Source organism: Heterodontus francisci, chromosome 48, assembly GCF_036365525.1.
Source record: "Heterodontus francisci isolate sHetFra1 chromosome 48, sHetFra1.hap1, whole genome shotgun sequence".
Taxonomy (NCBI): Eukaryota; Metazoa; Chordata; class Chondrichthyes; order Heterodontiformes; family Heterodontidae; genus Heterodontus; species Heterodontus francisci.
In genome coordinates, this window is record NC_090418.1 from 15,147,455 (window position 1) to 15,172,687 (window position 25,233).

The 25,233-nt window shown below is 45.0% G+C and overlaps 1 protein-coding gene across 1 annotated transcript; it reads right to left on the reverse strand.

The window, feature by feature from the left end:
- Positions 1-186: 186 nt before the first annotated feature.
- On the reverse strand, positions 187-11,481 carry LOC137357313 (pentraxin fusion protein-like). The gene is made up of 3 exons (XM_068023554.1): positions 11,401-11,481; positions 6,964-7,063; positions 187-902 (listed from the first exon to the last, which is right to left on the reverse strand). Exons 2-3 carry the CDS (start codon positions 7,022-7,024, stop codon positions 307-309), a joined length of 657 nt encoding a protein of 218 aa, XP_067879655.1. The 5' UTR covers positions 7,025-7,063; positions 11,401-11,481; the 3' UTR covers positions 187-306.
- Positions 11,482-25,233: the final 13,752 nt, after the last annotated feature.

Here is a 25,233-nt window from a genome sequence, read left to right on the forward strand (position 1 = left end):
TGTGCAAGTTGAAGGACCACACGGACTGGTTGGGGCAAAGGGTGGGCAGAGGTGTTATTTCCATTTCAATGAGGATATCCCCATTCTCCCATACCCCACACAGCATACACAGATACTTTTACACAAAAGATGCCAGAGAAAAGGAGGTACATTGACAGATTTTATTGAATTGAGCAGAGATCCATGGTCGATTCACATTTTATCTGACAAAACCTGATCAGAGACAGGCTACATTTAACATTTCATTGCTTGACCTTGTACTTGTGGCTTCTTCCCAAGGCGTATCTCTGCAGTAGCGCAACTATCTTATTCATCGGGTCCCTGAACCAACACTCTGCCTGTTATCTGATATTTGACATTCGTCCAGTCTATCACATTGCCTCTCTCTAGCCTACTGCACGTTGGCATCTCTGTGTCACGTCGCACCAAATTCCACAGGTTCAAGTCGGTCACTTCTCCCATGAAGCTCTGCTTCTTGGAAAAACCCCCTCCGACCTGATCCTGATCTTGCCCCAAAATCACCACCCCTCCGGCCACAACATCTTTCCCCTTGCTGCAAATCTTGGTCACAGTCCGACTACCGTTCACCCAAACCCTCGTGTTTCCTGTCTGCGAGTCCCAGGTGACACAAATGGGCATCCATCCCACCAAAGGCCTGCGAATACGGAACTCAACTTGCTCCTCAGCCAAGTGTAGCCTCAGATTGTCACTGCCCAACCCCAGCAGTAGCTGGTTATGATGAGTACTGGTGGCATAAGAGAAGACAGATACCGTGTCCCGAGCCTCGCTCAATATCTTCATACACAGAGTGAAAGCTTTGAGCGCCATTGGTTGCTTGGGCTCGATGGTGACAAAACTGTTGTCCGTTTGCTCTGGGAAGTTCAAGGATTGAAGCAGGAGCCCTAGAGAAGTGGAGGGACAGACATTTCATCATTAGGTTGGCTTTCAACAACGGAAAATGTTGCAAAAACACTCCAAGCAAAGTGCAAGTTAAAATTCGGCACCGAGGAGGCTATTCAGCCCATCGTGCCTGTGCTGGCTCTTTGAAAGAGTTATCGAATTAGTCCCACTCCCCGTGCCCTTTCCCAATAGCCCTGCGATTGTTTCCTTTTTCAAATATTTATTGAATTCTCTATCGAAAGCTACGATTGAATCTGCTTCCACCACCCTTTCAGGAAGCGCGTTCCAGATCACAAGAACTCGTTGTGTAAAAAAAAATTCTCTTCGTCGCCATCTGTTTTTATTTCCAAATGATCGTAAACCAGTACCCTGTGGTTACAGATCCTCCTACCAGTGGAAACGGTGCCTCCATAATTCTTCTACCAAAACCCTGCAAAAAATTGATTCTATCAAAATCTCCCCTTAATCTTGTCTAAGGAGAACAATCCCAGCTTCTCCAGTCTCTCCAGCTGAACTCTGAAATCACTGTGAGAATAAGATATGTTCATGCTTCCAATCTCTGCTATTTCAAGAGGCTGGAAGGATTTTATTTAATGCATGTAAGGGGTAGGATTCAGTTTAGGCCAAGACTGTGGCTGAATTGAGTCGTAAATATTACAAAGATCATTAAGAGCCTGCGTATACGATACTGGTTAGGCCTCAGAGTCATAGCGTCGTATGGTCATAACGGCAAAGAAAGAGGCCATTCAGCCCATCGTGTACATGCCAGCTCTCTGCAAAGCAATCCAATCCGTCCCATTCCCCTGCTATATCTCCATAGCCCTGTACGTTCATTTCCCGGCCGAATAAACTATCCGCCCAAACTAATCCCACCTTCCAGCACCTGGTCCATAGCCCCGCAGGTTACAGCACCTCAGTACAGGTCCAGGTACCTTTTTAAAAAATTGAGCATTTCTGCCTCCACCACCATTCCTGGCAGTGAATTCCAGACACTCTCTGGATGAAAAAGTTTCCCCTCATGTTCCCTCTAATCCTTCTACCAATCATCTTAAATCTGTGCCCCCTGGTAATTGACCTCTCCGCTAGGGGAAACAGGTCCTTCCTGTCTACTCTATCTAGGCCCCTCATAATTTTTACACTTCAATAAAGTCATCCCTCAATTCCAAGGAAAACAGCCCTAGCCTATCCAATCTTTCCTCATAGCTGCAACCTTCAAGCCCTGGCAACATTCTTGTAAATCTCCTCTGTACTCTCTCCAGAGCAGTTATGTCCTTTCTGTAATGTGATGACTAGAGCTGCACTCAATACTCCAGCTGTGGCCTAACCAACCAGCATCACATCCCTGCTTCTGTACTCAATACCTCGCCCAATAAAGGAAAGCATTCCATATGCACTACCCTCATCTATCTTCCTTGTCACTTCCTCAAAAAACTCAATCAAGTTAGTAAGGCATGACGCACAAACAAGAAATGCTGGAAATACTCAGCTGATCTGGCAGCATCTGTGGAGAGAGAAGCAAAGTTAAAGTTTCATTCATCATAACTGGCAGATATTAGAAATGTAAAAGGTTTTAAGCAAGTAAAGCAGGGGTGGGGCAAGAGAGAAGGTGTTGATAGGACAAGGTCACCGAGAGTAACTGACCAGAAGGTCATGGAGCAAAGGCAAACGGTATGTTAATGGTGTGCTGAAAGACAAAGCGTTAGTACAGAGAGGGTGTTAATTGACAGAGAAATAGAACAGCCTGGCCCCGAGCACAAACATGGGTAGGCATAGTAGAAACAAACTAAACAAACTAAAATAAAATAAACACATAAAAAAGAAAAAAGAAATAGTAACTAAAAATAAAAAGAGGGGCCCGTCAAGCTCTGAAATTATTGAACTCAATGTTCAGTCCAGCAGGCTGTAGTGTGCTTAATCGGTAAATGAGATGCTGTTCCTCGAGCTTGCGTTGCTGTTCACTGGAACACTGCAGCAATCCCAGGACAGAGATGTGAGCATGAGAGCCGGGCGGGGGTGTTGAAATGGCAAGCAACCGGAAGCTCGGGGTCCTGCTTGCGGACTGAGCGGAGGTGTCAGCAAAGCGGTCACCCAATCTACGTTTGGTCTCCCCAATGTAGAGGAGACCACATTGTGAGCAGCGAATACAGTGTACTAAATTGAAAGAAGTACAAGTAAATCGCTGCTTCTCCTGAAAGGAGTGTTTGGGGCCTTGGATAGTGAGGAGAGAAGAGGTATTTGGGCAGGTATTACACCTTCTGCGATTGCAGGGGAAGGTGCCGTGGGAAGGTGTTGAGGTGGTGGGGGTAATGGAGACATGACCTTCCCCTAACAAATCCTGGCTGACTATCCCTGATTATTCGTGCCTTTCTAAGTAACAGTTTATCCTGTCCCTCAGAATAAATTCTAACAATTTACCCACCAGCGAGGTCAAACTGACTGGCCTATAATTACCTGGCTTATCCCTCGCACCCTTTTTAAACAACGGTACAACATTCGCAGACCTCCAATCGTCTGGTACCTCTCCTGTATCTAGTGAGGATTTGAAGATGATCCTCAGTGCATCCACTATTTCCACCCTGGCTTTCTTTAACAACCTGGGATGTAATCCATCCGACCCTGGGGATATATCCACTTTCAGGGATGTCAGACCCTCTAGTACTTCCTCTCTCATTATGCTTATCGTATCTAATATTTCACACTCCTCCTCTTTAACTACAATGTCTACATCAACCCTCTCCTTTGTGAAGACAGAGAGAAAAATCTCATTAAGAACCCTGCACACATCTTCTGTATCCACGCATAAATTCCCTTGTACATCTCTGATAGGCCCTACCATTTCCTTAGTTATTCTTTTGCTCTTAATGTACTGATAAAATATCTTTGAGTTTTCCTTGATTTTACCTGCCATTAATTTTCATGTCTTCTCTTTGCTTTTCTAATTTCCTTTTTTACTTCACACCTGCACTTTGTGTACTCCTCTAGGCTTTCTAAACTGTTAAGATTTTTATGATCGTCATAAGCTTTCTTTTTTTGCTTTATCTTACCCTGTAAGCTTCTAGATAACCAGGGCGCTATAGATTTGGCAGTACCGCCCTTTATCTTTGTGAGGACATGCCTACACTGTGCTTGTAGAATCTCGCTTTTGAATGCCTCCCACTTGTTTGCCACTGATTTTCCTTCAATAGCTGTATCCAGTCCACTTTCACACGTCACCTCTCAGCTTCCTAAAATTCGTCTTCCCCCAATTTAGAACTCCTGTTTCATCTTTGTCCTTTTCCATGATTATGCTAAAACCTACTGTATTATGGTCACTATCTCCAAAATGGTCACACACTGTTATTTCCTCCACTTGCCCAGCTTCATTACTGTAGACTAAATCTAGAATTGCACTCTCTCTCATTGGGCTTATGTGCTGGCTAAAAACGTTCTCTTGAATGTAGTTCAAGAATTTTGTCCCCTCTGTTCCCTTCACACTGTTTGTATCCCAGTTGATATTGGGGTAGTTGAAATCCCCAACTATTATTGCCCTATAATTTTTACACTCAGAAATGTGCCTACATATTTGTTCTTCTATCTCCCTCTCACTATTTGGGGGTCTATAGTACACACCCAGCAATGCAGCTGCCTCCTTTTTATTTATGAGCTCCACCCATACGGCCTCGTTTGATGATTCATTTAGCACATCATCCCTCCTCAAAGCTGTTATTGATTCCTTAACTAATGATGCTACACCCCCTCCTTTCTTATCTTCCTCTCTATCACGCCTGAAAACTCTATATCCAGGGCTATAGTCACTTCAAGATTCCTAGCCTCTGACCTTGTCTTGTAGTCATGGTATTTATATGGTTACTCCAGTTCAGTTTCTGGTCAATGGTAGCCCCTAGGATGTTGATAGTGGGGGATTCAGTGATGGTAATGCCATTGAATGTCCAGGGGAGATGGTTAGATTCTCTCTTGTTGGAGATGGTCATTGCCTGGCACTTGTGTGGTGCGAATGTTACTTGCCACTTATCAGCCCAAGCCTGTGGATATTGTCCAGGTCTTGCTGCATTTCTACACGGACTGCTTCAGTATCTGAGGAGTTGTGAATGGTGCTGAACATTGTTCAATCATCAGCAAACATTCCCACTTCTGACCTTATGATTGAAGGAAGGTCATTGATGAAGCAGCTGAAGATGGTTGGGCCTAGGACACTACCCTGAGGAACTCCTGTTGTGATGTCCTGGAGCTCAGATGATTGACCTCCAACAACCACAACAAACTTCCTTTTTGCTAGGTATGACTCCAACCAGCGGAGAGTTTTTCCCCGATTTCCATTGATTTCAGTTTTGCTAGGGCTCCTTGATGCCATACTTGGTCAAATGCTGCCTTAATGTCAAGGGCAGTCACTCTCACTTCACCTCTTGAGCTCAGCTCTTTTGTCCATGTTTGAACCAAGGCTGTAATGAGGTCAGGAGCTGAGTGGCCCTGGCAGAACCCAAACTGAGCAGATAATTGCTAAGCAAGTGCCGCTTGATCGCACTGTTGATGATATCTTCCATCACTTTACTGATGATTGAGAGAAGAGTGATGGGGCGGTAATTGGTCAAGTTGGACTTGTTCTGCTTCTTGTGTATAGGACATACCTGGGCAATTTTTCACATTGTTGGGTAGATGTCAGTATTGTAGCTGTACTGGAACAGCTTGGCTAGGGGCGCAGCAGGTTCTGGAGCACAGGTCTTCAGTACTATTGCTGGAATGTTGTCAGGGCCCATAAACTTTGCAGTATCCAGTGCCTTCAGTCGTTTCTTGATATCACGCGGAGTGAATCGAAATTGCTGAAGTCTGGCATCTGTGATGCTGGGGACTTCGAGAGGAGGCTGAGATGGATCAGCAACTCGGCACTTCTGGCTGAAGATTGTTGCAAATGCTTCAGCCTTATCTTTCGCACTGATGTGCTGGGCTTCCCCCATCATTGAGGATGGGGATATTTGTGAAGCCACCTCCTCCAGTTAGTTGTTTAATTGTCCACCACCATTCACGGCTGGATGTGGCAGGACTACAGAGCTTCGATCTGATGCGTTGGCTAAGGGATCGCTTAGCTCAGTCTATCACATACTGCTTACGCAATTTGGCATGCAAGTTGTCCTATGTTGTAGCTTCACCAGGTTGACACCTAATTCTGAGGAATGCCTGGTGCTGCTCCTGGCATTCCCTCCTGCACTCTTCATTGAACCAGGGTTGGTCCCCCGTCTTGATGGTAATGGTAGAGTGGGGGAATATGACAGGCCATGAGTTTACAGATTGTGGTTGAGTACAATTATGCTGCTGCTGATGGCCCACAGCGCCTCATGGATGCCCAGTTAGTGAACAACAATGATTTCATGATGGTTTTTTAGAATTAGAATATTACAGCGCAGTACAGGCCCTTCGGCCCTCGATGTTGCGCCGATCATCTGACCTACACTATTCCATTTACATCCATATGTCTATCCAATTATCTTTTTAATTCCAGATTTTATTAATTGAATTCAAATTCCACCTTCTGTTGTGGTGGGATTTGAACCCATGTCCCCAGGGCTACTAGTCCACTGCCAATACCACGATGTCACCACCTCCCCACACTTTAGCTACTCTAAAGGCAACAACAGCTGCCACCCACCAACCAATCAGCCCACAGAATGTCAGTGATGTCACTGGTAGTTTTTCCCCCAATCAAACAGTGCGTGTGCGGACACAGCTCGACAGACGGCCGCTGACTGAAGCTGCCCCAGACGTCTGATAAGTGAGGGCTTCGAGACCTGCTCTTTAATTTATACAGCTCCGCTGCAGTCCCGGTTCCTCCCAGATCTGCCGCTGCCATTTCAAAGAGCTAGCACAGGTCTGATGAGTGAATGGCCTCCTAGATTCTATGATTCTAGTGAACTCTTTGTCATTTGTTCAGACAACTCCCCTTCCTTGAGTTTCACCTTCACAGCGGAGAAATATATTTAGCATTAAATTTTCCCTGTGACCCCCATCTGAGAGAATGAAGTAATCTGACTGCAGGGACTATTCTCGATGATTTACCTTTTCAGCCCTTACCATCGTTCTGCCCAGCACAGGCGGTCAGGCAGGCAGCCAAAAGGATCAGCAGCCTCTTCATCTCCGGTTTCTGTGACAAGTAAAGCGGAGTTCACTGTCCCTGATGACAAAATGCAAGATTTGAGATGTTGAGACCCTCGTACACAGTCTAACCCATACTGATCCAATGTAAACCCTCACACACAGTCTAACCCATACTGATCCAATGTAAACCCACACACACAGTCTAACCCATACTGATCCAATGTAAACCCTCACACACAGTCTAACCCATACTGATCCAATGTAAACCCACACACACAGTCTAACCCATACTGATCCAATGTAAACCCATACACACAGTCTAACCCATACTGATCCAATGTAAACCCTCACACACAGTCTAACCCATACTGATCCAATGTAAACCCTCACACACAGTCTAACCCATACTGATCCAATGTAAACCCTCACACACAGTCTAACCCATACTGATCCAATGTAAACCCACACACACAGTCTAACCCATACTGATCCAATGTAAACCCATACACACAGTCTAACCCATACTGATCCAATGTAAACCCTCACACACAGTCTAACCCATACTGATCCAATGTAAACCCTCACACACAGTCTAACCCATACTGATCCAATGTAAACCCACACACACAGTCTAACCCATACTGATCCAATGTAAACCCTCACACACAGTCTAACCCATACTGATCCAATGTAAACCCACACACACAGTCTAACCCATACTGATCCAATGTAAACCCACACACACAGTCTAACCCATACTGATCCAATGTAAACCCTCACACACAGTCTAACCCATACTGATCCAATGTAAACCCTCACAGACAGTCTAACCCATACTGATCCAATGTAAACCCTCACACACAGTCTAACCCATACTGATCCAATGTAAACCCTCACAGACAGTCTAACCCATACTGATCCAATGTAAACCCTCACACACAGTCTAACCCATTACAAATTCCCCTCATGCAAACTCCACTTTAAAATACTCCTAAATAATCTTTTAGGAATGCACACACACACAAACAAATCATTCTCGAGCGTTACTGTTTGCTCATTTTAAACTGAACACAACCCTGCGTGGATTGCATCAGTCCAGTCACGGCTCAGTGGTCATGTGTTCTACTCTCAGTGTCAGTAAATCATGGATTCAAGTCCCTTTCTGGAGATTTGAGCTAATAATCTAAGCTGATTCTCCCAGTGCAGTACTGAGGGAGTGCTGCATTATCAGAGGGGCAGTACTGATGGAGTGCTGCACTGTTGGAGGGGCGGGACCAGTATCACAGTGGTTAGGTTACTGCACTGTTAATGCAAGGTCGTGGCCTAATGCTCTGGAGACATGGGTTCAAATTCAACCATAGCAGCTAGTGGAATTTAAATTCAATTAATTAATAAATCTGGGATTAAAAAGCTAGTCTCAGTAATGGTAAATGGCCTATCAAACCACTACAGAAAAGTTAAACAAGGATAAAACCAGACCTACCACCTGGCATCATCCTAGGCACTGGAAATGACAAAGCATTACTGTGTCCAGGTGACACTGCAAAGTCCTCCTCTCTAACATCTGGGGACTTGTTCCAAAATTGGGAGAGCTGTCTCACAGACTAGTCAAGAAACAGCCTATACAGTCATACCCACAGATTCATATCTTACAGTCAATATTCCAGACTCCTCCTCCATCATCATCCCTGGGTATGTTCTGTCCCAGGACAGTTACACCAGAGGTGTTGGTATAGAGTTGGGAGGGTGTGACCCTGGGGGTCCTCAGCATTGACTCCGAACTACATGAAATCTAATGCCATCAGGTCAAAGATGGGCAAGGAAATTACCACCTACTGCCCTCCCTCAGCTGATCGATCAGTGTTCCTCCATGTTCAACACCACTTAGAAGATGCACTGAGCATAGCAAGGGCACAGAATGTACTCTGGATGGGATTCAATGCTCATTACCAAGAGTGACTCGGTAACACCACTACTGAGAGAGCTGACTGGGCCTGCGGCAGGTGGTTAGAGAACCAAAAAGAGGGAAAAACGTATTTGCCCTCACCAATCTACCTGTCACAAATGCATCTGTCCATGACATTACTGGTAGGAGTTTGGGTTCTGCCAGAGTCACTCAGCTCCAGAACTCATTAACATCTTAATCCGAACATGGAGAAAAGATCTGAACTCCAGAGGTGAGGTGAGAGTGATTGCCCTTGACATCAAGGCAGTATTTGACCAAGTGTGGTATCAAAGAGCTGTAGTAAAAATGGAGTCAACGGGAATCAGGGGAAAAACTCTCTGCTGGTTGGAGTCATACCTAGCACAAAGGAAGATGGTTGTGGTTGTTGCAGCCCAATCATCTCAACCCCAGGACATCACTGCAGATGTTCCTTGGGGTAGTGTCCTAATGACAGCCATGTTCAGCTGTTTCATCAATGACATTCCCTCCATCGTAAGGTCAGAAGTGGGGATGTTCGCTGATGATTGCACAATGTTCAGCACCATTCGCAACTCCTCAGATACTACAGCAATCCATGCCCGCATGCAGCAAGACCTGGGCAGCAGTCAGGGTTGGGCTGATAAGTGGCAAATAACATTCGCACCACATAAGTGGCGGACAATAACCATCTCCAACAAGAGAGAATCTAACCATCTCCCCTTGGCATTCAATGGCATTACCATCTCTGAATTCCCCACTATCAACATCCTGGGGTCACCATTGACCAGAAACTTAACTGGACCATCCTTATAAATACTGTGGCGACGAGAGCAGGTCAGAGGCTGGGAATCCTGCAGTGAGAAACTCACCTCCTGACTCCCCAAAGTCTGTCCACCATCTACAAGGCACAAGTCCAGAGTGAATGTCAAGGGCAGATGGTTAGATTCTCTCTTATAGGCGATCGTCATTGCCTGGCACTCGTGTGGCATGAATGTTACTTACCACTTATCAGCCCAAGCCTGGATCTTGTCCAGGTCTTTCTGCGTAGGACACGGACAGCTTCAGTATCTGAGGAGTTGCCAATGGTACTGAACATGGTACACTCATCAGCGAACATCCCCACTTCTGACTTTATGACGGAGGGAAGGTCATTCATGAAACAGGTAAAGATGGTTAGGCCTATGACACTACCCTGAGGAACTGCTGAAGCAATGTCCTGGGGAATGAGATCATTGGCCTCCAAGAACCACAACCATCTTCCTTTCTGCTAGGTATAACTCCAACTAATGGAGAATTTTCCCCTGATTCCTATTGACTTGGTTTGGCACGAGCTCACTCATGTCACACTCAGTCAAATGCTGCCTTGATATCAAGACTCTCAGCTCACCTCGAGGTCCGTATTGAGGAAGCGCTGCACTGTCAGAGGGACAATACTGAGGGAATGTGACACTGTTGGAGCGTCAGTACTGAGGGAATGCACAGGTTTGGACGGGCAGTACTGAGGGAGTGCTGCACTGTTGAAGGGGCTGTCTCTCAGATAGAATAGAATCATTGAACGGTTACAGCACAGAAGGAGGCCATTTGGCCCATTGTGGCCGGGTCTCTGCAAGAGCAACTCAGCTCATCCCACTCTCCTGCCCTTTCCCCGTGGCGCTACAATTTCTTTTCTCTTCAGAGCTGATCCAGTTCCCTTTTGAAAACCATGATGGAATCTGCATCTACCAGACTCTCAGGCAGTGATGAAACGTCAAACCAAGGAGCCAGTCTGCTCTCGCAGGTGAATGCGGAGATACTGTGTCATATTTATAGAGGAGCATGGATGTTCTCCCCAGTGTCCAGGACCAATAATAATGCCTGAACAAACACTGTAAACAGATTATCCAATCAGCTATCCAATTCCTGTTTCGGTCACCTTGCTGCCCAAGATTTGGCTGTTTCCCTTCAATGGTAACAACACTTCCAAAGTACAGTAAAATGATCTGGGAGATTCTGAGATGGACACTGGAGCTTTGATAGAGATTTTCACAACCGTGAGTTGTCCGGACAGAGTAGATAGGGAGAAAACGGTTTCTGCCCGGGCGTGTGGTAAAGGCAGATTCAATTGAGGCATTCAAACTGGATAATTATCTGAAGAGAAAAAAAATTGCAGGGCTTATGGAGGAAAGACAGGGGAGCGGGACCCGGTGAGTTGCTCTTGCAGAGAGGCGGCACAGACACGATGGGCCGAATGGCCACCTTCTGTGCTGTAACTGTTCTCTGATTAACTATCACCAGAAGCAAACTAGCGTCTTCTTGTCCTGCAGAATGTTACAAGCTGATTTTTGAATTTTTGCAGAATTCTCTCTCTCGCGCAAGTTTTGGGTATATTTGACACAAAACACAAGATATTGGTGACACTCTGCGACGGCAACAAGGAGTATTCAATTTGAGCGATTCTACACACCCAACCTTCTAGAAATCCTGCACAAGGAGACACAGGGTTCACTTACCCGAGAATCCAAGTCAAATGAAAACTTCAGCTGCTCGGCAGATGGAGTCGTGAATGTGCTGCACTTTATATACAGCAGAGATGTCCTGTTATCACGGCAGGCCAATGGGTAGGAGCATACTGGCAGGATGTGAAGATAGCAGAGTGTACAGTGGTTCGGGGCAGCATTCCATGTCACAGTCACTGTCCTTGAGAAGGGTCACCTTAACCTGCTCTGTAACTTCATCAGAAAGGCAATGTAAACAGTGAAATCGTGTCTTTCGAACCAACAGTGAACTGTTCCAAAACTGACAACTACTCCAGTGACCACTCGGAATAACCAATTCATCTCCGAGGAACACCCTGTAAACACTGATCCGCAAATACTGACATACTTCCCGGGACCCCCCCTGTAGAGACATCCTGCAAATACTGACACACTCCCAGGGAACCCTTATAAATACTGACAGACTCCATGGGACTCTGTGTAAATACTGACACATTCCCAGGGACCTCCTTGGAAATTCTGACATACGCCCAGGGATTCACTGTAAGTACTGACACATTCCCCAGGAATCCTTGTAAATACTGACACACTTGCAGAGACTCTCTGTAAATGTTAACACATTCACAGGGACCCCCTGTAAATGCTCACATACTCCAGAGGACTCCGTGCAAATACTGGCACACTCTCAGAGGCCCCCTGTAAATACTGACACAATCCCAGGGACCCCTTGTTAAAAACTGCGCACTTCTAGATAACCCTGAACATTGTGACACTCTCCCAGTGATCCCCTCTGACGACTGACACAATCCCAGGGAATATTGTAAATTCAGACATGGCAAGGGACTGTCTGCAAATACTGACGCATTCCCCAACGACCCCCTGTAAACACTGACACACTCCCAGGGACCCCTGTAAATACTGTTGCACTCCCAGGGACCCTCTATAAATACTGTCACTCTCTCAGGGACCTCCCCTGCAAATGTAGACGCAATCCCAGAGACCCCCCTGTAAACGCTGACAAATACCTAGAGACTCCCTGTAAATACTGATTCAGTCCCAGGGACTGCCTGCAAACATATGATTATATGAATGTAAGAAATAGGGACAAGAGTAGACCATTCGACCCTTTGAGTCTGCTCTGCCATTCCATATGATCATGGCTGATCCTCAGTCTCAACTCCACTTTCCCTGCCGCTCCCCATATCCCTTGATTCCCTGAAAGAGCAAAAATCTATCTTAAATTTAAATATATTCAATGATGAAGCATCCATAACCCTCTGGAGCAGAGAATTCCAAAGATTCATAACCCTTTGCGCGAAGAAATCTCTCCTCATCTCAGTCCTAAATGATCGACCCCTCATCCTGAGACTGTCCATAGAAAAAAAAATACAGCACAGAAGGAGGCCATTCAGCCCACCGTGTCTGTGCTGGCTGCAAACTAGCCGCCCAATCTAATTCCACCTTCCAGCACCTGGTCCATAGCCTTGCAGGTTACAGCATTTCAGATGCATGTCCATGTATCTTTTAAAAGAATTGAGGGTTTCTGCATCCGCCACCTTTCATGGCAATGAATTCCAGACACCCACCATCCTCTGGTGAAAATGCTTCCCCCTCATGTCCCCTCCAATCCTTCTACCAATCATCTTAAATCTGTGCCCCCTGGTAATTGACCTCTCTGCTAGGGGAAACAGGTCCTTCCTGTCTACTCTATCTAGGCCCCTCATAATCTTGCACACCTCAATTAAGTCACCCCACAGCCTCCTCTGTTCTAAGGAAAACAACTCTAGCCTATCCAATCTTTCCTCATAGCTGAAACTTTCAAGCCCTGGCAACATTCTTGTAAATCTCTTCTGTACTCGCTCCAGAGCAATTATGTCCTTTCTGTAATGTGGTGACCAGAACTGTACACAATACTCCAGCTGTGGCCTAACCAGCATTTTATACAGTTCCAGCATTACATCCCTGCTTTTGTATTCTACACCTTGGCCAATAAAGGAAAGCATTCCACATGCCTTCTTCACCACTCTATCTACCTGTCCTGCCACCTTCAGGGACCTGTGGACATGCACTCCAAGGTCTCTCACTTCTTCTACCCCTCTCAATATCCTCCCATTTATTTTCCCTCTCCAAATGCATTACCTCACACTTATCTGGATTGAATTACCAAACCATTGATATCATTCTGGAGTCTACAGCTCTCCTCTTCACTATCGATGACATGGCCAATTTTTGTGTCATCAGCAAATTTCCCAATCATGCCTCCCACATTTAAGTCCAAATCATTAATATATATCACAAACAGAAAGGGACCCAACACTGAGCCCTGTGGAACGCCACAGGAAACAGCTTTCCATTCATAAAAACATCCGTCCACTACTACCCTTTGTTTCCTGGCTCTGAACCAATTCTGGATCCAACCTGCCACATTCCCCTGTATCCCATGTGCTTTCATTTCACTGACCAGCCTGCCATGTGGGACCTTGTCAAATGCCTTACTAAAATCCATGTAGACCACATCCACTGCACTCCCTAATCAATCCTTCTTGTCACTTCCTCAAAAAACTCAATCAAGTTAGTAAGACATGACCTTCCCTTAATAAATCTATGCTGATTATCTGATTATGTGCCTTTCTAAGTGGCAGTATATCCTGTTCCTCAGAATAGATTCTAATAACTTACCCACCACTGAGGTCAGACTGACCAGCCTATAATTATTTGGCCTATCTCTTACACCCTTTTTAAACAATGGTACAACATTCGCAGACCTCCAATCCGCTGGCACCTTGCCTGTATCTAGTGAGGATTTGAAGATAATCCTCAGCGCATCCGCTATTTCCTCCCTGGCTTCCGTTAACATCCTGGGATGTAGTCCATCTGGCCTGGTGATTTATCCACTTTCAAGGATGTCAGACCTTCCAGTACTTCCTCTCTCATTATGCTTATCATGTCTAATATTTCACACTCCTCCTCTTTAACTACAATGTACATGAAGAGAGAGACAAAAAACTCATTAAGAACCCTGCCCACATCTTCTGCATTCACGCACAAGTTCCCTTGTACAGCTCTGATAGGCCCTACCCTTTCCTTAGTTATCCTCTTGCTCTTAATGTACTGATAAAACATCTTCAGGTTTTCCTTGATTTTACCTGCCAATAATTTTTCATGTCCTCTCTTTGCTTTTCTAATTTCCTTTTTCAATTGACCCCCCCCCCCCCCCACCCCCTGCACTTTCTATACTCCCCTAGGCTTTCTAAAGTATTAAGATTTTTATGATCGTCATAAGCTTTCTTTTTCTGCTTTAACTTACCCTGTAAGCTTCTAGATAACCAGGGCGCTATAGATTTGGCAGTACCGCCCTTTATCTTTGTGAGGACATGCCTACACTGTGCTTGTAGAATCTCGCTTTTGAATGCCTCCCACTTGTTTGCGACTGATTTTCCTTCAAGTCGCTGTATCCAGTCCACTTTCACACGTCACCTCCCAGCTTCTTAAAATTCACCTTGCCCCCAATTTAGAACTTTTACTCCTGTTTTATCTTTGTCCTTTTCCATGATTATGTTGAAACTTACCGTATTATGGTCACTATCTCCAAAATGGTCACACACTGTTATTTCCTCCACTTGTCCAGCTTCATCACTGAAGATTAAATCTAGAATTGCACCCCCTCTCATTGGGCTTGTTATGTGCTGGCTAAAAAAGTTCTCTTGAACATAGTTCAAGAATTTTGTCCCCTCTGTGCCCTTCACACTATTTGTATCCCAGTTGATATTGGGATAGTTGAAATCCCCAACTATTATTGCCCTATAATTTTTGCACTCAGAAATGTGCCTCCATATTTGTTCTTCTCCCTCCCTCTCACTATTTGGGGGTCTATGATACACTCCCAGTAGTGTGGCTGCCCCTTTTTTTAATTTGAGCTCCACCCATATGATGATTCATTTAGCACATCATCCCTCCTCAAAGCTGTTATTGATTCCTTAACTAATAATGCTACACCCCCTCCTTTCTTATCTTCCTCTCTATCACGCCTGAAAACTCTATATCCAGGGATGTTGATTTGCCGTTCCTGCCCCTCCTTAAGCCAAGTTTCCGTTATAGCAAGGATATCATGTTGCCATGTGTCAATCTGTGCCCTCAGCTCATCGGCTTTATTTTCTATACTCCTTGCATTTAGATAAATACCTTTTAATGCTGCCGAATTCCTGTGCTGCACACTTTTTAACCTTCGCTTCTTCAGAGTCACTCGCTAATTTTCTGCCTCCTGTTCACCCCATGTTCCAGATTCCCGAGCCAGGGGAAACAACCTCTCAGTGCTGTCAAGCCTGTTTCAGAATCTTTTATGTTTCAATGAGATCACTATTAATTGCTAAAAACTCCACAGAAAGTATAGGCCCAAGTTATTCAGTCTCGCATCATAGGACAATGATCTCATCCCAGGGACCAATCTAGGGAACCTTTGTTGTACAGCCTCCAAGACAAGTAGATCCTTTATTAAATATTGAGACCAAAACTTGGAAGTATTGTGAACTGTGAGGAGGATAATGATAAACTTCAAGAGGACATAAGGTGGTAGAATGAGCGGACAACTAGTGAGAGGGACCTGGTCGTTTGTGAGGACAGCGTGGAACAGGCTGATATGCTCGAACAGGTTGAGGTTAAGAGGGAGGATGTGCTGGAAATTTTGAATGATATGAGGACAGTTAAGTCCCCGGGGCCAGACGGGATATACACAAGGATATTACGGGAAGCGAGGGAAGAGATTGCTGCGCCTTTGGCGATGATCTTTGCATCTTCACTGTCCACTGGAGTAGTACCGGATGATTGGAGGGTGGCAAATGTTGTTCCCTTGTTCAAGAAAGGGAATAAAGATAACCCTGGGAATTATAGACCAGTCAGTCTTACGTCAGTAGTGGGCAAATTATTGGAGAGGATTCTGAGAGACAGGATTTATGATTACTTGGAAAAGCATAGTTTGATTAGAGACAGTCAGCATGGCTTTGTGAGGGGCAGGTCATGCCTCACAAGCCTTATTGAATTCTTTGAAGATGTGACAAAACACATTGATGAAGGAAGAGCAGTGGATGTGGTGTATATGGATTTTAGCAAGGCGTTTGATAAGGTTCCCCATGGTAGGCTCATTCAGAAAGTAAGGAGGCATGGGATTCAGGGAAAGTTGGCTGTCTGGATACAAAATTGGCTGGCCCATAGAAGTCAGAGGGTGGTAGTAGATGGAAAGTATTCAGCATGGAGCTCGGTGACCAGTGGTGTTCCACAAGGATCTGTTCTGGGACCTCTGCTCTTTGTGATTTTTGTAAATGACTTGGATGAGGAAGTGGAAGGCTGGGTTAGCAAGTTTGCCGATGACACGAAGGTTGCTGGAGTTCTGGATAGTGTGGAAGGCTGTTGTAGGTTGCAACGGGACATTGACAGGATGCAGAGCTGGGCTGAGAAGTGGCAGATGGAGTTCAACCTGGAAAAGTGTGAAGTGATTCATTTTGGAAGGTCGAATTTGAATGCGGAATACAGGTTTAAAGACAGGATTCTTGGTAGTGTGGAGGAACAGAGGGAGCTTGGGGTCCATGTCCATAGATCGCTCAAAGTTGCCACCCAAGTTGATAGGGTTGTTAAGAAGGCGTATGGTGTGTTGGCTTTCATTAACAGGGGGATTGAGTTTAAGAGCCGCGAGGTTATGCTGCAGCTCTATAAGGCCCTGGTTCAACCACACTTGGAATATTGTGTTCAGTTCTGGTCGCCTCATTATAGGAAGGATGTGGAAGCTTTAGAGAGGGTGCAGTGGAGATTTACCAGTTTGCTGCCTGGACTGGAGGGCATGTCCTACGAAGAAAGATTGAGGGAGCTAGGGCTTTTCTCATTGGAGCGAAGAAGGATGAGAGGTGACTTGATAGAGGGGTACAAGATGATGAGAGGCATAGATAGAGTGGATAGTCAGAGACTTTTTCCCAGGGTGGAAAGGGCTATCACCAGGGGGCATAATTTTAAGGTGATTGGAGGAAGGTTTCGGGGAGATGCCAGCGGTGGTAGTAGAAGCAGATACATTAGGGGCATTTAAGCGACTCTTGGATAGGTACATGGATGATTGTAGAATGAAGGGTAGGTGGTTAGTTTGATCTTAGAGTAGGTTAAAGGTTCGGCACAACATCGTGGGCCGAAGGGCCTGTACTGTGCTGTACTGTTCTATGTTCTAAGTGGCAGTTGAATAATAAAAGCAAAATACTGCAGATGCTGAAAATCTGAAATAAAAACAGAAAGTGCTGGAAATACTCATCCAAAGGTCACAGACCTGAAATGTTAACTCTGTTTCTCCCTCCACAGATGCTGCCAGACCTGCTGAGTAATTCCAGCACTTTGTTTGAAATGGCAGATGCAATTCAATGCAGAAAAGTGAGAAGTGATTCATTTTGCTAGGAATAATGAAGACAGGCAATATAAATTAAATGGTACAATTCTAAAGTGGTCAAGAAGGCATACGACATGCTTTCCTTCATCGGACGGGGTATTGAGTACAAGAGTTGGCAGGTCATGTTACAGTTGTATAGGACTTTGGTTCGGCCACATTTGGAATACTGCGTGCAGTTCTGGTCGCCACATTACCAAAAGGATGTGGATGCTTTGGAGAGGGTGCAGAGGAGGTTCACCAGGATGTTGCCTGGTATGGAGGGCACTAGCTATGAAGAGAGGTTGAGTAGATTAGGATTATTTTCATTAGAAAGACGGAGGTTGAGGGGGGACCTGATTGAGGTGCACAAAATCATGAGAGGTATAGACAGGTTGGATAGCAAGAAGCTTTTTCCCCAGAGTGGGGGATCCAATTACTAGGGGACACGAGTTCAAAGTGAAAGGGGAAAAGTTTAGGGGGGATATGCGTGGAAAGTTCTTTACGCAGAGGGTGGTGGGTGCCTGGAACGCGTTGCCAGCGGAGGTGGTAGACGCGGGCACGATAGCGTCTTTTAAGATGTATCTAGACAGATACATGAATGGGCAGGAAGTAAAGAGATACAGACCCTTAGAAAATAGGTGACAGGTTTAGATAGAGGATCTGGATCGGCGTAGGCTTGAAGGGCCTGTTCCTGTGCTGTAATTATCTTTGTTCTTTGTTCTAAAGGGGTGCAGGAGCAGAGGGACCTGGGGTATATATGCACAAATCACTGAAGGTGGCAGGCAGGTTGAGAAAGCATAAGGGATCCTGGACTTTATAAATAGGGGCATATAATACAAGAACAAGGAAGTTTTGATAAACCCACATAATTCATTGGCTTGGCCTCCAGTTGCGTCCAGTTCTAGGTGCCACACTTTAGGTGGGATGTTAAGGCATTAGAGAGTGCAGAAAAGATTCACGAGAATGGTTGCAGGGATGAGGAACAACAGTTACATGGTTATATTGGAGAATCTTTGGGGCGGCACAGTGGCGCAGTGGTTAGCACCGCAGCCTCACAGCTCCAGCGGCCCGGGTTTGGTTCTGGGTACTGTCTGCGCGGAGTTTGCAAGTTCTCCCTGTGACCGCGTGGTTTTCCCCCGGGTGCTCCGGTTTCCCCCCACAGCCAAAGACTTGCAGGTTGATAGGTAAATTGGCCATTGTAAATTGCCCCTAGTGTAGGTAGGAGAATGGTGGGGATTTGGTCGGGAATATGGGATTAATGTAGGATTAGCATAAGTGGTTGTTGGTCAGCACAGACTCGGTGGGCCGAAGGGCCTGTTTCAGTGCTATCTCTCTCTATGATAATCTGGGGCTGTTCTCCTCGGATTAGATTAAGAGAAGATTTGATAGAGTTGTTTTTTTATTGCAATGTGATTTTATTAAACATTTTGAATTATTTCTTTAAATGTTTTGTATTGTTTATATTCTTTCTTTCTTTTCTTTTGGGCCTCCTTATCTCGAGAGACAATGGATACGCGCCTGGAGGTGGTCAGTGGTTTGTGAAGCAGCGCCTGGAGTGTTTATATACCGCCATATATTTGAGTCTATCTACCCAATCAACCTTAGCCAGGTCTCCCCTCATGCCTAAGTAATTTGCTTTGTTTAACTTTAAGATTCTTGTTTTGGACTCAAGTATGCCATACTATGAGATTACTAATTAACCCTGCCTCAATACACAATACTAGATTGAAAACAGCTTTGTCCCTAGTTGGTTCCACAATGTATCTTTCCATAAAACATGCACAAAAGCGTTCTACAAACGCATCTTCCAAACTACTTTTGTCGATTTGATTTGTCCAATCTATATGAAGATTAACGTCCCTATTATTCTCCTTTAATCAGTTAAATGACTCCTCACTCGAGTATGTTCTCCAAATGCAAGTTTATTACTCAAATAGGCAGTCACTGTTAAAGTTGGACAGTAAATTCATACAAACTAGTTTCCTGCTGATCCATGGTGATCAGGCTTGGCTTCTGTAGGCTGAATGTCCCAATGGCTCAACCCAAAAATAGGCAATTTCATCTTCCCCTTAGAGTGAATCCTCTCATTTGATGCCCACAATGTATTTTGAAGTGAGGCTGCTTGTCACCAAACCTCCACAGACGCTAACATAATGGCCATCTTGATAGTTTGATTGTTAATAAGTTTAACTTAAAGTCTCCTGTCGAGCAATAAGGGACAGGAGCTGCCCTGAGAATCCCAGACAGATAACTTTTTTATTTTATTTGCAAAATATACTTTATTCATAAAAATCTGTAAAAATTACATTCCCAAACTGTTTAAAACAGCATCAAGTCAAAAAATACAACAGCGCAAAGGTGATCAGTTTCCTTCTATACAATCATGAGTTGCCTCACAACCCTTCCATTTCATTGTCATGCCATATACATTTTTACATTTACAGCACACAAAATTTTCCCGGTACAGTTCGAGGGGTTTCCCATGGATCCAGCCCCTCAGTTCAGCTTGGTGGGGGGACCTTACACTGTGGTCTTTCCCCATTGAGCCTTTGCTGCGGCTGCCCCAAGCTTTAGTACGTCCTTCAGCACGTAGTCCTGGACCTTGGAATATGCCAGTCTGCAACATTCGGTGGTAGCCAACTCTTTGCGCTGGAAGACCAGCAAGTTTCGGGCAGACCAAAGGGCGTCTTTCACTGAATTGATAGTCCTCCAGCAGCAGTTGATGTTTGTCTCGGTGTGCGTCCCTGGGAACAGCCCGTAGAGCACAGACTCCTGTGTTACAGAGCTGCTTGGGATGAACCTCGACAAAAACCACTGCATCTCTTTCCACACCTGCTTTGCAAAGACACATTCCAGGAGGATGTGGACAACAGTCTCTTCCCCACCACAGCCACCACGGGGGCATTTTGCGGAGGGGGCGAGACTGCGGGCGTGCAGGAAGGATCTGACGGGGAGGGCCCTTCTCACCACCAGCCAAGCTACATCTTGGTGCTTGTTTCAAAGTTCTGGTGATGAGGCATTCCGCCAAATGACTTTGGCGGTCTGCTCGGGGAACCATCCGACGGGATCCCCCGTCTCCTTTTCCCGTAGGGCCTTGAGGACATTCCGTGCAGACCGCTGCCTGATGGACCGGTGGTTAAAGGTGTTTTCCCGCAGAAACTGCTCCACGAAGGATAGGTGGTACGGCACGGCCCAACTGCATGGAGCGTTCCGCGGCAATGTGACCAGGTCCATCCTTCGCAAAACCGGGGACAGATAATATGACTACTGGCTGGCTGTAAAGAAACTCCATTGTTCCAGCTAACTTCTGAATTTAACAAAAATCCTTATCTGAAAATCACAATACGGTGTGATTAACATAAAGCATATTCTAACATTCCCCCTAATGAACATGATTTTTAAACTATTTTTCAATTGTGTTAACCTACTAGCTAGATCATCTTGAGCCCACAATCTTAAAATTACAAACCTGTAAATCACTCAGTACCAACTTAATTACGAATACTTCTGTGGATTTTGCTGGTTGAGTGGAAACTCTGCAGAAACACGGAACCTTCCAAAGGCCCACATAAATAGGCAAAGTTCGCCTGCGAAACACTCCACGTATATTGTTACAATCCGGTCAGGGACCATTTACTTTTTAAAAAGAGAAAGTTGAATTCCCAGTTATTTCTGAAAGAATTATGCCACAAAATTTCACATTTTAAACAAAACTTTACTGTAAGAGTTAAAAAAGCACAACACTACTAACAACACTACAACTTGAGACATTTATATTTTGAATTTAAGATCCTACAGAACAGGGCTATTTGACTGTTCTGTCCACCGAGTTCCCAATACTTTACAGGATCTTGGTGGTTTCTTCAATTCTCCTGGGATCAATCCAACATGTACCACAGCTCTTGGGAATTCACATTGATTTCCTTAATTTCTCAGCTGTCTTCTGCGGTTTGAGATTTTCTGGGGATTCTCCCTCGAGCTTTGGCGAGGCAAATCCTTCAGTTCACCTTCAAAAGCTCATGAAACTGGTTTTCGCAGCTTGAGTATGGGCCTGCCTCAAAACAGAAATGCCCCTGGTTCCTAATGGCCTCTTTGCTCCTAAGTCCAGTGTCAAGAAAACACTAAATACCAAATGAGAAATATCAATTCATTGATTGGAAACTTACGTTAGACTTTTAATGGAAAAAATACTACAGTTAACTTTAAAAAAAACTGTCAGCCAAGATGACCACCACGATTTGCATCTGAAACACCTTTGCACATTCCAAGACGTCCAACCAGAGTCAGAAGTCTGAGAAGCATAGACCCAGAACAATGGCTTGCTGTAAGTAATTGAATTACCTAGAATTGTTTAATTAGCACAGCCGACAAGGCAATCCTGGCATATTGCCTTTGAAACAGCAAACCCCTCCAGTGTAAATGTTGGTATCCTGGGGACTGTGGAGCCAATTCCGAACCTGGTATTTCATTAGAAGGTTCCAGAGAATACGCTGAGGCGACCATGTGACCATCTCCCCAGACTGTCTAAAATTGGTACACACAAGAGACAAACAGTAACTGAGGGTGCAGCAGCAACAAGGGCTGTGAGCCTCCCTTCCTCTCTCTCTCTCTCTAGAAAACATCAAGTTTGAAAACCGTCTGCGACTGTGGACCATCCAAGCCTACAAACTGCTACAGCCAGAGACAAGGGGAGGAGAGCCACCTACAAGACTGCCTCCAAGAAAGCCTTAGCCAAGTGGGCCAGCTACAAAGTGCACTTTAACCAGCCAAAGTCTTCAAGAATATAACTCCAGCAGGACACCACCAAATCATCCAACTTCAGACTGTGTATTTAACTTTTATTTATTCTGGACTTCAATCCAACCAAACACCTACTTTCCACTCTGTAATCTATTTGAGTGTGTTTGTGATCCTTGTGTGAATATGTGCGTGAATTCGTAGCTTTTTTTTTATTAGACTTAGCTTGCTCAAAAAGTTAGATAAACTTATCTCTTTCTTGTTTAAACTCAAGAAGACCTATCCGATTGGTTCTTTCACGACCACATTAAGGGTGAAAGGTAAAACACTCACTGAGGTGGTAAGTACAACCACTGTTTAAAAAGGAATAAACCCTGCTGCGGTCATATAAGAAGGGCAAGAGGGGCGGCTGTGACCCCCTTCTCACCTGGCTGTAACACCAGCTGCTCCCAAAGTCAACAGTTTTCCAAGAGCCAACTGACTGTCCCAGCAAACCCTCCCGCCCAAAATGAAACACCAGACTCCAAAAGGCAGTTCCGTAGCGATATGTGGTACACGTGGGATGTCCCAGATAGCTATTTAAACTAATTATTTCTGATTCCAAATCTTCTATTTGTTCTGGGAGATATGAATATTTTAAACCCCTGATTACAACAGATGGAGTCTCCATCAACAAATTAAGAGGCTTCCCATTATGTAGGGTTGTTACCCAATATGACCCTACCAAATAAACATGGGCCACCCTTTGATTTGTAACCATCCTAGGTTTGTTTGCCAGTGTCTCAAACCAGCTGTTTTCATCTGTCTTGCACTTAAAAAAAAAATTCCCAAATCAAAAGTTACCTCTAGAAAATTAATACAAAAGATGAACCTTGTGATTGTAACAATACAAAGTAATAATGAGAACAATTGTCAAAACAAACTGAACAATTAAGAAAACCTAAGAGAGTATACAAGCCCAGACGGATTGTCCCACATTGTATTTCATCACGTGACTTGGGTCCTTTCCAAAGAGAAAGGCCACAACGAGGGCCGAAGGGCCTGTACTGCGCTGTAATGTTCTATGTTCTATACATGGCCACACTTTTTGGATTTCTTGATGCTGATGGAAGTGACCAATAGCTTTCCCTCCATGAAGAAGCTGATGACAGAAATCTGCAGCTCAAAGTTCTTTGACAAATCCAGGTTACTCTCAATCAGTTGACGTGCTGACTTGGAAATCTCTTCACTTTTCTCCATATTCTGTTGTGCTGCTTCCTGACCCAGCTATGCCGCAACCACTTCAGCCTGGTCATTCATTTCTTCAACTTTCTCGTCACCTTACAGTACTTCTGCTTTCTCCATTTCCTGCTTTTTCATCATTTCCCTTGTCCTTTCTTCATCCAGTATCAGAGGTTCTGCATTGGCTTCCGCTTCAATGTCCGCCCCTGACTGCTCAGTTCCCAATTTGCTGGTTCCGTTCCCGAGATTCCAGTGTGCTTGTTTGAATGGAGTGGTTTCTTTAACTGCATCATTCCGGATTTCTTTAGAGAGGTGTCTTCCACGAATGTCCCGTCATCCATTTTTCGGTCTTCAGTCTTCAATTCTTCCTCAGTCTATACGATGAGTTTCCAAATCTCCATCTCCACTTCCTTATCTGTGAGGTTGAGCTTAGGCTCTGTACCTACAGCATCGTCTGAGTTATTAGATTAGATTAGATTAGAGATACAGCACTGAAACAGGCCCTTCGGCCCACCGAGTCTGTGCCGAACATCAACCACCCATTTATACTAATCCTGCACTAATCCCATATTCCTACCAAACATCCCCACCTGTCCCTATATTTCCCTACCACCTACCTATACTAGTGACAATTTATAATGGCCAATTTACCTATCAACCTGCAAGTCTTTTGGCTTGTGGGAGGAAACCGGAGCACCCGGAGAAAACCCACGCAGACACAGGGAGAACTTGCAAACTCCACACAGGCAGTACCCGGAATCGAACCCGGGTCCCTGGAGCTGTGAGGCTGCGGTGCTAACCACTGCGCCACTGTGCCGCCCTATTGTGTGCGACTTCTATACGTGTCTTTTACTGGCAAAGACCCCTGCTCGAGCACAGACTGCAGTGACTCAAGGCAATTGCCCCAAAACTCTATCTTCTTCCTGGTTTTCCATATTTTTGCATTTAACCTTACTGGTTTCAAACTCCTCTTTCACTCTTTTGCTGAATTTTAGCAATGTCTAATGTTTAGCATAGTTCATATCCGCACACTCCTCTGGTTTTCTGCCGTTGTGTCCAAGACAATGATGCTCGATGCTGACTGTTGACCGTGGCTTCTCTAGCATGGATCCCTGGCTTGCAATATGCAGTGATTTCCTGCAAATAGGCTTTTAGAATTCCGTCATCCTTTACAATTCTACACCTGCTGCATTAATGCACTGCATCAGCGAGTTTTCTTCATTTGCGCTACATCTTATGTCCGATTCTTGCTTGCCCTTGGACTTTCTTTCCAGCTTCCCATTCCATGGCAGTCCTTCAACGGAGGTAACCTTCAACAAACACTGACCAATGCTGTCTCTTTTCTGTGGCGATTACGGTGTTCCTCTGCCAAGCTTTGGCCTCCTCGAGATTGTCTTCTTTGCCTCCTTTGCTCAGAAGATTGACCTCCAACAACCACAACCATCTTCCTTTGCGTTAGGTATGACTCCAACCAGCAGAGAGATTTTCCCCGA

Coding starts and splice junctions, on each gene's coding strand:
- LOC137357313 (XM_068023554.1), bottom strand. CDS start 7,024: ATGAAGAGGCTGCTGATCCTTTTGGCTGCCTGCCTGACCGCCTGTGCT. Junction 903..6,963: donor CTGTGCTGGGCAGAACGATG/GTAAGGGCTGAA, acceptor CCACTTCTCTAG/GGCTCCTGCTTCAATCCTTG.